Raw genomic sequence first — 12,450 nt, forward strand, 5'->3', positions numbered from 1 at the left:
TTGCATTCAATGTCAGTGCAGTGCCAGTTACAAATATTAGATGGAAACTATTTCTGCCCATCTGAAATTCTCTGGGAAAAGTGTTATGTATTGAAAGACATTGTTTTGTAGGGAAATGGTATTCGGGGTAATGTGTCATTCGGGGAAATGGTTTTCGGGGTAATGTGTCTTTCAGGATAACGATCTATTCGGGGTAATGGCTTTCGGGGTATTGGTTTTCGGGGAACTGGTATTCGGGGTAATAGTATTCGGGGAACTGTTATAGGATCGAAGAAATTGGCCCTAAGATATATTACCGCCCATTAACTTGCTGCACGCTTTGGCGTAGACAACATGAAGGAAGTCAACGTTAGTGGGATATGATATCTGATATGAGCCGAAGTAAAAAATGGCAGACTGCAGTCATCAACTGAGTTTTGTGGCGTATTCATTCAGACTGTTTCATAAAAGTCTAAAAGAACTAAATTAATTAATAAAAGATTGTTTATTTTAATTCTATATACTACTAACATAATTTACAAAATGTAATAAAAAAGCTTTTATCTGGTCAAAGGCTTAATTTGACTGAGAATTTCGTCCCAGCATGTCAATTTGCGCCCCCAATACCAACTGGCTGATTTGCAGTTTTATTTTGGCTTGATCAATCGGTGCCAGCGTTTTCGTAGTCTTTGCCATACTTAGGAAGAATAAATCGACATCATCCTGGTCGTTGCTGCTTGACGATAGAACCGTTTCATTTCTAACGGGTGCATCATGGGATCTCCTGCATTGTTTTTTGGCTCTCCGAGATTCCGCATCCATGTGATGTTTAGGGGTGCTTTGATTCTCGTTAACTTCCTCACCATCCGATGGTTCAGACTCGTGCAGATCAACCTCGGAAATTGGCCGTTTGCCTTGGTGAGAATCAGTTTCACTCATAGAGTAGCTAGAAATCGCTGTTGGTTTCAGAAAATCAATCATCGGACGACCCCGATCCGGTTCCGACCGTAAACAACCTTCAGAAGATTGTTCCCGTTTGATTGATGCCGAAATTTCCGGACCATCTCCAGCCAAGCTTTCTTCGTACACTCTGGAGTCAGTTGGGGTGGTGGTGGTGGTTTCAATTTCATCCACCAGTCGGCTATCGTCCGTTTCCAAGTAGTACGGCTGCTCTGCCGATTCGTATTTGCCGTGCAGTTTCGATGGGTCGATGTGATCGTACAGGAAGGACATTCGCTGCTCGTACCGCCACGGATGCAGCTGTTTGGTTTTCCTTCGTTTGATGGCGTTCATGAAGCAGCGGCGCAGTTTTTCCCACGCTTCTTTGGCATGTTCTCCTGCGAAGTGGATAAAAAATGAGAAAAATAATAAATGCCATTGAGCTCAGGTGTAGGAATACATTTCAAACATTCAAAATTGACGACAGAGTTTAGAATTTCTAAATACAAGTACTGTAATAAACTCAAAGAATATTTGGACTCCTGAGAGCAATTACTCTTAAAACAAATCAAGAATTCCTTGAATAATCTTAGGCGAAATATCTAAAGGATTCCTAGCAGAAACTTATTTCTAACCTTATTTTAAATAATTCAGTTTCAAATTTCAAAGAGCGATGCAGGTACTTCAAGAGATATTCGTGGAGCAATCCTTGAAGAGTTCTCTGAAGACATCATCAGAAAAATATCAATAGGAATCCTTGGAGAAATTACAGGACGGATTTGTTAGGGATTGCTTGGAGAAACCTCTTGAGCAGTCTCAGCAAGAACATCTAGAGGAATCCCATCAGGCATTTGTTGAAAAATTCAAAGATGAATTTAACAAAGATTTTTCCGTGAATGCAACCAAGAATTCCTCTTGACGTTTTTCTGCGGATATCCACAAGAGTTCCTTAAGAGATTCCTCTAGGAATGCCCACTTCTGCAGAAATCTCCTTAACCTTCCGAAACTCGCGCGATTAACTACCTGCGTCAGCATCACGCTAATGCTGAGTACAAAAAGCGAGATTTTTTCAACGTGTTGTACAAAATACAACAGCGCGATCACTCGAGGGTTAATTGATTTCTACGGGGATTTTACCAAAACCATTCCTCCGCAAGTACCTCTTGTAATTCCACGAGATCCCAAGGCAAATCTCCACAAGATTCCAAAAGAGAATCATCACAAGATTCCAGGGGGAATCTCCACGAGGTTCCAAGGAGAATCTCCACGAAATTCCAAAGGGAATCTCCAGGAGATCCCAATGAAAATCTCCACGGAATTCTAAAGGGAATCTCCATAAATTCTATAAGGAATCTCCACTAGATTCCATAGAGAATCTCTACAATATTCATTGAGGAATCTCCACAAGATCCCAGATCGCATCTCCACGAGATTCCAGGGTAAACTCCACGATAATCCAGGGGGAATCTCCGAAAGGTTCCAGGGTAATTCTTCATGAGATTCCAGGGGGAATCTCCACGAGACTCCAGGGAGAATCTCCACAAAACTCCAGGGGGAATCTCCACGAGATTCCAGGGAGAATTTCCACGAGATTCCAGGGAAAATCTCCACGAGATTCCAGGGAGAATCTCCACTAGATTCCAGGGAGAATCTCCGCGAGATTCCAGGGAGAATATACACGAGATCCCAGGGAGAATCTCCACGAGATTCCAGGGGGAATATCCACGAGATTCCAGGGGGAATCTCCACGAGATTCCAGGGGGAATCTCCACGAGATTCCAGGGGGAATCTCCACGAGATTCCAGGGGGAATCTCCACGAGATTCCAGGGGGAATCTCCACGAGATTCCAGGGGGAATCTCCACGAGATTCCAGGGGGAATCTCCACGAGATTCCAGGGGGAATCTCCACGAGATTCCAGGGGGAATCTCCACGAGATTCCAGGGGGAATCTCCACGATATTCCAGGAGGAATCTCCACGAGATTCCAGGGGGAATCTCCACGAGATTCCAGGGGGAATCTCCACGAGATTCCAGGGGGAATCTCCACGAGATTCCAGGGGGAATCTCCACGAGATTCCAGGGGGAATCTCCACGAGATTCCAGGGGGAATCTCCACGAGATTCCAGGGGGAATGTCCACGAGATTCCAGGGGGAATCTCCACGAGATTCCAGGGGGAATCTCCACGAGATTCCAGGGGGAATCTCCACGAGATTCCAGGGGGAATCTCCACGAGATTCCAGGGGGAATCTCCACGAGATTCCAGGGGGAATCTCCACGAGATTCCAGGGGGAATCTCCACGAGATTCCAGGGGGAATCTCCACGAGATTCCAGGGGGAATCTCCACGAGATTCCAGGGGGAATCTCCACGAGATTCCAGGGGGAATCTCCACGAGATTCCAGGGGGAATCTCCACGAGATTCCAGGGGGAATCTCCACGAGATTCCAGGGGGAATCTCCACGAGATTCCAGGGGGAATCTCCACGAGATTCCAGGGGGAATCTCCACGAGATTCCAGGGGGAATCTCCACGAGATTCCAGGGGGAATCTCCACGAGATTCCAGGGGGAATCTCCACGAGATTCCAGGGGGAATCTCCACGAGATTCCAGGGGGAATCTCCACGAGATTCCAGGGGGAATCTCCACGAGATTCCAGGGGGAATCTCCACGAGATTCCAGGGGGAATCTCCACGAGATTCCAGGGGGAATCTCCACGAGATTCCAGGGGGAATCTCCACGAGATTCCAGGGGGAATCTCCACGAGATTCCAGGGGGAATCTCCACGAGATTCCAGGGGGAATCTCCACGAGATTCCAGGGGGAATCTCCACGAGATTCCAGGGGGAATCTCCACGAGATTCCAGGGGGAATCTCCACGAGATTCCAGGGGGAATCTCCACGAGATTCCAGGGGGAATCTCCACGAGATTCCAGGGGGAATCTCCACGAGATTCCAGGGGGAATCTCCACGAGATTCCAGGGGGAATCTCCACGAGATTCCAGGGGGAATCTCCACGAGATTCCAGGGGGAATCTCCACGAGATTCCAGGGGGAATCTCCACGAGATTCCAGAGGGAATCTCCACGAGATTCCAGAGGGAATCTCCACGAGATTCCAGGGGGAATCTCCACGAGATTCCAGGGGGAATCTCCACGAGATTCCAGGGGGAATCTCCACGAGATTCCAGGGGGAATCTCCACGAGATTCCAGGGGGAATCTCCACGAGATTCCAGGGGGAATCTCCACGAGATTCCAGGGGGAATCTCCACGAGATTCCAGGGGGAATCTCCACGAGATTCCAGGGGGAATCTCCACGAGATTCCAGGGGGAATCTCCACGAGATTCCAGGGGGAATCTCCACGAGATTCCAGGGGGAATCTCCACGAGATTCCAGGGGGAATCTTCACGAGATTCCAGGGGGAATCTCCACGAGACTTCAGGGAGAATCTCCACCAAATTCCAGAGGGAATCTTACCGATATTCCAGGGGGAATCTCCACGAGATTCCAGGGGAATCTCTACAAGATTCCAGGGGAATCTCTACGAGATTCCAGGGGGAATCTCCACGAGATTCCAGGGGGAATCTCCACGAGATTCCAGGGGGAATCTCCACGAGATTCCAGAGGGAATCTCCACGAGATTCCAGGGGGAATCTCCACGAGATTCCAGAGGGAATCTCCACGAGATTCCAGGGGGAATCTCCACGAGATTCCAGGGGGAATCTCCACGAGATTCCAGGGGGAATCTCCACGAGATTCCAGGGGGAATCTCCACGAGATTCCAGGGGGAATCTCCACGAGATTCCAGGTGGAATTTCCACAAGATTCCTGGAAAAGTCCTTACGAGATTTCAGGGGGAATCTGCACGAGATTTCAGGGGGAATCTGCACGAGATTCCATGGGGGAATCTCCATAAGATTCTAGGCGGAACTTTCACTAGATTCAAGAGGAAATCTCCACGTGATTCCAAAGGAAATCTGCACGACATTCCATAGGGAATTTCCACAAGAATACGGAGGAAATCTCCACGACATTTCAGAAGAAACACCCATGAGATTACAAAGGAAATCTCCATGAGATTCCAGAGGGAATCTTCACGAGATTCCAAAGGAAATCTCCACGAGATTCCAGGAAAAAACCTTATGAGATTTCAGGGGGAATCACCACGAGATTCCAGGGGAAATCTCCACGTGATTCCTGAGAGAATCTCCATGAGATTCCAGGAAAAGTCCTTACGAGATTTCAGGGGAAATCTCTACGCGATTCCAGGGGGAATCTCCACGAGATTCTAGGAGATTCCAGGAGGAACTTCCACAAGATTCCAGCAGGAACTTCCACGAGATTCAGAGGAAATCTCCACGAGATTCTAAAGGAAACCCCCACGAGATTCCAGGAAAAATCCTTACGAGATTTCAGGGGGAATCTCCACGAGATTCCAGGGGAAATCTCCACGTGATTCCAGAGCGAATCTCCACGACATTCCAGGAAAAGTCCTTACGAGATTTCAGGGGGAATCTCTACGCGATTCCAGGGGGAATTTCTACGAGATTCTAGGAGATTCCAGGAGGAACTTCCACAAGATTCCAGCAGGAACTTCCACGAGATTCCAGAGGGAATCTCCACGAGATTCCAGAGTGAATCTCCAGGGCGAATCTCCACAAAATTCTATGAGGAATCTCCTCAAGATTCAAGGGGGAATCTCCACAAGATTCAAGGGGGAATCTCCACGAGATTTCAGGGGGAATCTCAACGGGATTCTTGGAGATTCCAGGAGGAACTTTCACGAGATTCAGAGGAAATCTCCACGAGATTCTAAAGGAAATCTCCACGAGATTCCAGGAAAAGTCCTTACGAGATTTCAGGGGGAATCTCCACGAGATTCCAGGGGAAACCTCCACGAGATTCCAGGAGGAACTTCCACGAGATTCCAGAGGAAATCTTCACGAGATTCCAGAGTGAATCTCCAGGGCGAATCTCCACAAAATTCTATGAGGAATCTCCTCAAGATTTCTTGAGGAATCTCCACAAGATTCAAGGGGGAATCTCCACGAGATTTCAGGGGGAATCTCAACGGGATTCTTGGAGATTCCAGGAGGAACTTCCACGAGATTCTAAAGGAAATCTCCAGGGGAAATCTCCACGTGATTTCAGAGGGAATCTCCACGTGATTCCAGAGGGATTACGTGATCCTTACGAGATTTCAGGGGGAATCTCTAAGCGATTCCAGGGGGATCTCCACGAGATTCCAGGTGATTCCAGCAGGAACTTCCACGAGATTTCAGAGAAAATCTCCACGTGATTCCAGAAGGAATCTCCACGAGATTCCAGAGGGAATCTCCATAAGATTCCAGAGGGAATCTTCACGAGATTCCAGGAGGAACTTCCGCGAGATTCCAGAGTAAATCTTCACGGGGTACCAGGGTGAATCTTCACAAAATTCTATGAGGAATCTCCACAAGATTGAAGGGAGAATCTCCACGAGATTTCAGGGGAGTCTCCACGAGATTCCAATTCTTGGGAGAATCTCCACGAGTCCGAACCGTGAGAAGCAAAATCATACACTCTACACAAGACTTTAGAAAATTTGTAAAAGCATATAAAATCAGAAAAACAGCTAGAAAATTGTCAACAAGTTACATCTATAAAGTTAAGCAAACATTTTCGAATTTCGATTGCTATTTCCTCAACTGGTCAGCTATAATTGGCACAATTTTGGGCTTGGTTGGTTAAGGCAACTCGAAGCTAGAACACTTGTAGTAATATGTTTCTTATTTGACTGTCGTACTTTTCAGGTAGCACTACCTGTATAAACACACGATTGAAACACTGTTTTGTTTACTCCGCTCTTACCTTTCACATTCAAGTGCTGCCCAATGTCGTCCCACGCTTTGTTCCGTCTGGCTTGATCCTTGTATCCTTCGGCAGTGTTATCGTACAGGCACCGATGCTGGTGCACCAGATCGATGAGGTTCTCATCGGTAAAACCAGACTTCAGTTGTTCCGACATATCTATGAAATATGTCGATCTAGCGCAGAAAGCGAACAAAATTGATGTCCCTCCAGCCAGGCTGCAACCACAACAAAACACTCCGTTCTTCACTGCGACTTCGAGTCGAGACTGATAATGAATGGCGTCACGTACAGCACTGAAGGTAACATACGACGACGACGACGCACGTCCAGTGGCAGTGCCAGCAGAGAGTGGTTTGGTCACGTAATGCAAACGTCGTCGTCCGTCACAATGTGTGTAGGTATGTAAAAGATGCACGCAGCAGTACCTATGAGACGAGACGATGATGGTACCAATACAACCAGACGTGAGCTCACGTGTATGCACCGACACGGGGAGATCCAGGGTTGACTTTGTACGTTATCTACCTCGCACCGCTCACATGATAGAGGTAGAAAACAGCAAGCGTGGACAATGGCACGTTGGTTGGTTGTTGTAGGTAAACGGAGGAGACGTGCGCGCGAAGTGATTCATTGCTGTGTGTGCTCTCTCTCTCTCTTCCTATATTCCACTGAAGCATGGTGCGGTGAGACCGTTTCTTGTTTAGTTACTGATACAATGACAGATTACATTGAACGAGGAAGACAAATCTACCTTATATCCCTTTTCACATAAATTTTCAAAAGTGAGCTGTGTTCCTTTTATCATTCAATAAATTATAAATAAGTAGTTACCAATGCTTACCAGAGACGGGAACAAATTATAGTGTTAGCTTCATTGTGTTACATGTCTATCCGAATCTTTTACCTCAAAGTTGAGACAAGACACAAACCTTGAAGTGTTCTAGTACTTCCATTCATTCACATTTTGCTTGATACACAACCACATAGACACAATATAAGAAATGAAGTAACTGACTTGTTTATCATTTGAAGCTTTCGGACTAGTGCTCTTCGGAAGTAAGGGGTCATGCACAAATTACGTCACGCTATTAGGGGGGAGGGGGAGTTTTGCACAACGTGACGACCCATATTAATTTTTTTTTTTGAGGTCTCATACAAAACGTGTGACATAGGGGGGAGGGTCGATTTTTGCGTGGGAGGGTGAAAATGGTCGATTTTTGCGTGACATAATTTGTGTATCACCCCTAATGTCTTTATCCAGTATATTATACAGTATATTATAAATTCAATTTTAATGAGCTAGTTCTAAATGGCATATGGAATGGTATAACTTTGATTATTATGTTTAACTTGGAGATTGTTTCTTAAAATGAAATAAAAGTTATATTGTCTTAATCGAACTGAACTGGCTAACAACAGTTACAGTGTCGGACAAAACAATAAGACCACCAGCCATTTTTCATACAAAATGGTCAAGTTTGAAGATGTGATGCTCGTTTTCTAGTGAACCGATTTGGGTGAAATTTTGACAGTCGCCCTGGAGTTACGTGAATTTTGATTTGTATTTAATTGAGTGAGTTTTGCTCACTATCTCAAAAGTTACAGATATACGAAACGACAAAATAATAGGACCACTTTCAGATTGCCATTATTAAAGGATATACGAGAGTATCTGATACTTGATGATCGATAAACAAGTACTAAAATTATGAATGCTATTCAAACTTAAGGACATTTTTATTTAATTGACCTCAAATATCCATCATGAAAATTTGGTGTCAGAGTTTTGTCGCACCGTATATCTGTAACTTTGGAAATAGTGAACAGAACTCAATCAGTTAATAACAAATCAAAATTCCCGTAAATCGAAGTTGGCTGGCAAAATTTCAGTCAAATCGGTTCACTAGAAACCGAGTACCTTATCGTTAAACTTGGGCATTTTGTATGAAATAGGACCGGTGGTCTTATTGTTTTGTCCGACACTGTATATCTTTTGTACCGTTTCATTGCTAAAATATCTTCAGTAAAAACATCAATTTTGACAAGATGCAAAACTTGCCTTCTACTGGAATGATTTGATTCTGAAAAAAATCGTTTGATAATTTTAATGATATATCAATATATCATGAAAATTATCAAACGATTTTGCACAATCGTCAAATCATATCAAATTTACTTTTTTTAAAAACCTCTCATCAATTAAGTCAAACACCAAGTTGAAGGTTATTATAGATACTTGTAAGGGTTTGATGGACTAAATAAATTGATCGTTTATTACTTGCTGGACTTTGTTATCATATAAAGCTTTTTTTTATCTGAACTATTCTGAACAAAAAAAAAAGAAATAATAAACACCAATACTTGCTATCACATCAAAAGCTCCCAATCATCCTTCCACCCATTGAGCAACGAAAGCTTCCTTCAACCCCACGGTCGAAGCTTCTCCCATTCAACATAGTATGTATTGCGTCTCGCGCCAAACCTGTACCTAAGCCACTCCAAACCGACTCTACTAGATACCTAGGACCCGAGTCTGCCGACCGACATAGACCGACGGCGAAGACCCAGTCATGCAAGCAGCCAGCCAGTGCCCGACCATGTGTTTCGCAATTTCTCCGGCTGCTCCACATGGCAGGCAAGAGAAGGCATCCCGCGTCCGCTGCAATCGATGGCGGCCATCCGCGCTGATGTCGATGTAATACGGACGCTCTCAGACTCTGAGAAATTGTCGCTCTCTCTCGGAGCGATTTCCCCTTCTGAAGTGAACACGAAAGCTCATACCACGGAATGAATTTATAGATGATGCATTCCTAGCATTGGTCACTTACAATCCAACATGATAATTAAAAAAAAGATACGGAACAAGTCGTCGATTAACGACGTCGAGAAAGCTCTCCTCGGCTAATCCTTAAGTTCGCAAAAAAAAATGATAATGGAGCTTTTGACTGAGTTTGTTTTAACGTCCTTGAGCTTGAGCTTAAGCTTGATTGACCGCCCGTGGATGCCAACTCGTTCAAAAAGTAAACAGTATTGTGGATTTAGCACTAAATTGGTGTCGGAAGTAACTTCATTGACTTCCGCTGCCTTTCCTATGCGTTAAACATAACGTTGGAAGTAGTGCGCTGTATAGAACATCAGATTTACTATACAGCGCACTACTTCCGACGTTATGTTTAACGCATAGGAAAGGCAGCGGAAGTCAGTGAAGTTACTTCCGACACCAATTTGGTGCTAAATGCACAATATGTGTGGAAGATTCGGTGGCTCACTTGCCGGGAGTTGGTTAGTCGGTAAAAGGAACACAATGTGCGCAACCATTCGGAATTTCGCTTGCTGGAAGCTTATTTTTTTCATTTAGCAGATAACAGATAACCAGGTAGCGTTCGCTTTGTGTTTCGAGTTTGGGGTCATAAACCACGAGGTCATTTTTATGGAAGATTCCGAAACCATGAACGCCCCTCCTTCCGCGTGGTGTTCCGTTCATACAAAAAATTTAAAATTTCTTTGGATCGCATTCAAACGTCCACCACTAGCACCCGTTTCTATATCTAGCGAAAGCGATACAGGTATAGGGAATCGCGCCACTTGGGCGGTGGCTTCTATTTTCGTCTGTTTCCCGCTATAACTCAGTCAAATTTGAACCAATTGACACAATTTTTGGAATGCAGTGAGATAGGTATAGTATCTACCCGCGCACAACATTTCAAGTCAATTGGTTCAAAATTAACTGAGATATAGTGGCAAACAGACGAATATAGGCCATCGCCCAAGTGGCGCGATACCCTACCTCGATTTAGTGGACATTTCAATTTTTGAAATGTCTATAAAATCGAAGCAAAAATTTTATTTTATTTTTATTTAAATTGTATACCAAAATGTGCCAAAACATATACAAACTGCATGAAAATTGAGTTTTCGATAAAAGGCTCGGAGTTTTTGGTATATATTAGTAATTCTCGCTAAGTAACGAATAAACCACTATCTTGCTATTTTGTTACGATCGAAATCTTTTGTCCAAAACTATGTATGGTTTTTTTGAGCAATGGATACACACAATAACGTTATTTGCATATGCAATGTCCCAAAAAAAGGAAAAAAAATCAAAAATTCACTCAGGGATTCCTTTAAAAAACTTTAAAAAATCAATTTATCCTGGAATTTCTTTATGAACTGATTCATAAATTTCTCCAGGAATCCCATCTGAAATTCCTCAAGGGGTTCGGAAATTTTGAGATTCTTGACAAGCACTTGATAGAGCGTGGTTACTGGTTGTGCTATGTTTTCCGAACGATCTTTCTGTTTGAGTAGTGTAGTCTACTCGCTCGCCTTTTGTTACAATTCTGAGTTGTTTAATAAAATTAAGTGAACCCAGACTTATCAACTCTATTCCGACGGTCTCCGAATAAAACTTCCCTCAACATATCATCATGTTAAAGAATATTGTGTTCCTCCAGAAGAGTCACAAAGAATTATTGAATGAAATTTTGCATTGCTTGGCAATTGCTTCACCAATTTCTTCATGATTTTTCACAAACCATTTCAGAGATTTTATGAGAAATTCGCCCAGGGATTACTTCATAAATTCCTCTAGTTATTTATTTATAAATTTCTCTAGGCATTCGTTCGGAAAATCTTTTGGAGATTTCTTTAGAAAATCTTCCAAAAAATCTTCAGAAATTTGTAAAACATCTTTATATTTTTGTTTGCGGAAACTTGTCCGAGTAATCGGCCAAAAAATCCCTTACGGATTCTTTCAAAAAATCTTCCATGGATTTATTTAAAAATTTTATTCAGTTATTTGTTTAGAAATTCTTTATATTCTATAAATTTCATAAGGAATTCTTTTAAAGCATCTTTCATGATTTACTTTTGAAATTACTTCACTTTTTTTTCTAAAAATAAAATATTCATTAATATCAGGCATATCTTTAGACATTTATTCAGAAATTTCTCCAGAGATTCCTTAAAAATATTTCTGCCATGCCTTCATAAACTATTTTTCAGATAATGTTCCAAAAGTTCCATCAAAAATATGAACTGGGGTAACTTTGGAAAATCTTCCAAGGATTTAACCAAAAAATCCTGCAGCAATTTCTATCAAAATTTCACTGATTTCTCTAGAAGTTTCAGAAAGAGTTGTGTATGATTTTTTGTAGAAGTTCTTCCATGAATTTCTTCAGATTAACCTTTTTTTCGAGACTTTACTAGATTTTTTTTTCGAACAATCCTATGGAAATTCCTTTAAGCATTCTCTCAAACGATCCCTCTAGGATTTATTTCATAACTTACTCCGGGGTTTGCTTTAGAAATTGCATTCGAGAATTCTTTTTTAATTCTGAATTTCTGTCAGAAAAGCTTCCTGGGGTTTCTCTAGAAATTCCTTCAGAAATTCTTTAAAAAATGTGAGATTCAATCAGGAATTTTCTGCAGGAATTCCTGTAGAAACTACCCTGGAGGTTCTTTCAGAAAATCTCCCATGTCTTTTATTGTAAATTCGACTAGTAATTTCTTCAAAAATATCTCCAGATTTTCCTCCAGAGATTAAAAAAAAAATATCCATTACTTTGAAAAAAAAACTTTAAGAGATTTTTCGATAATTCTTTCATGGAGCCTAGCTGAAATCCGTCCAAGGATTCTTTTGAACAATCTTTCACGATTTCCTGTAAAAATCTTTGGGAAACTG

General features: G+C 42.8%; 1 protein-coding gene across 1 annotated transcript; it reads right to left on the reverse strand.

The window, feature by feature from the left end:
* Positions 1-465: 465 nt before the first annotated feature.
* On the reverse strand, positions 466-7,376 carry LOC109411207 (uncharacterized). The gene is made up of 2 exons (XM_019684699.3): positions 6,765-7,376; positions 466-1,316 (listed from the first exon to the last, which is right to left on the reverse strand). Exons 1-2 carry the CDS (start codon positions 6,919-6,921, stop codon positions 556-558), a joined length of 918 nt encoding a protein of 305 aa, XP_019540244.2. The 5' UTR covers positions 6,922-7,376; the 3' UTR covers positions 466-555.
* Between the last annotated feature and the right edge of the window lie 5,074 nt (positions 7,377-12,450).

This window comes from Aedes albopictus, chromosome 3 (genome assembly GCF_035046485.1).
Source record: "Aedes albopictus strain Foshan chromosome 3, AalbF5, whole genome shotgun sequence".
Taxonomy (NCBI): Eukaryota; Metazoa; Arthropoda; class Insecta; order Diptera; family Culicidae; genus Aedes; species Aedes albopictus.

Bases quoted from the DNA above. Each gene is read 5' to 3' on its own strand.
- LOC109411207 (XM_019684699.3), bottom strand. From the start codon at position 6,921: ATGTCGGAACAACTGAAGTCTGGTTTTACCGATGAGAACCTCATCGAT. The intron at 1,317-6,764 runs GTAAGAGCGGAG...TCCACTTCGCAG, and splicing joins GCAGCACTTGAATGTGAAAG to GAGAACATGCCAAAGAAGCG.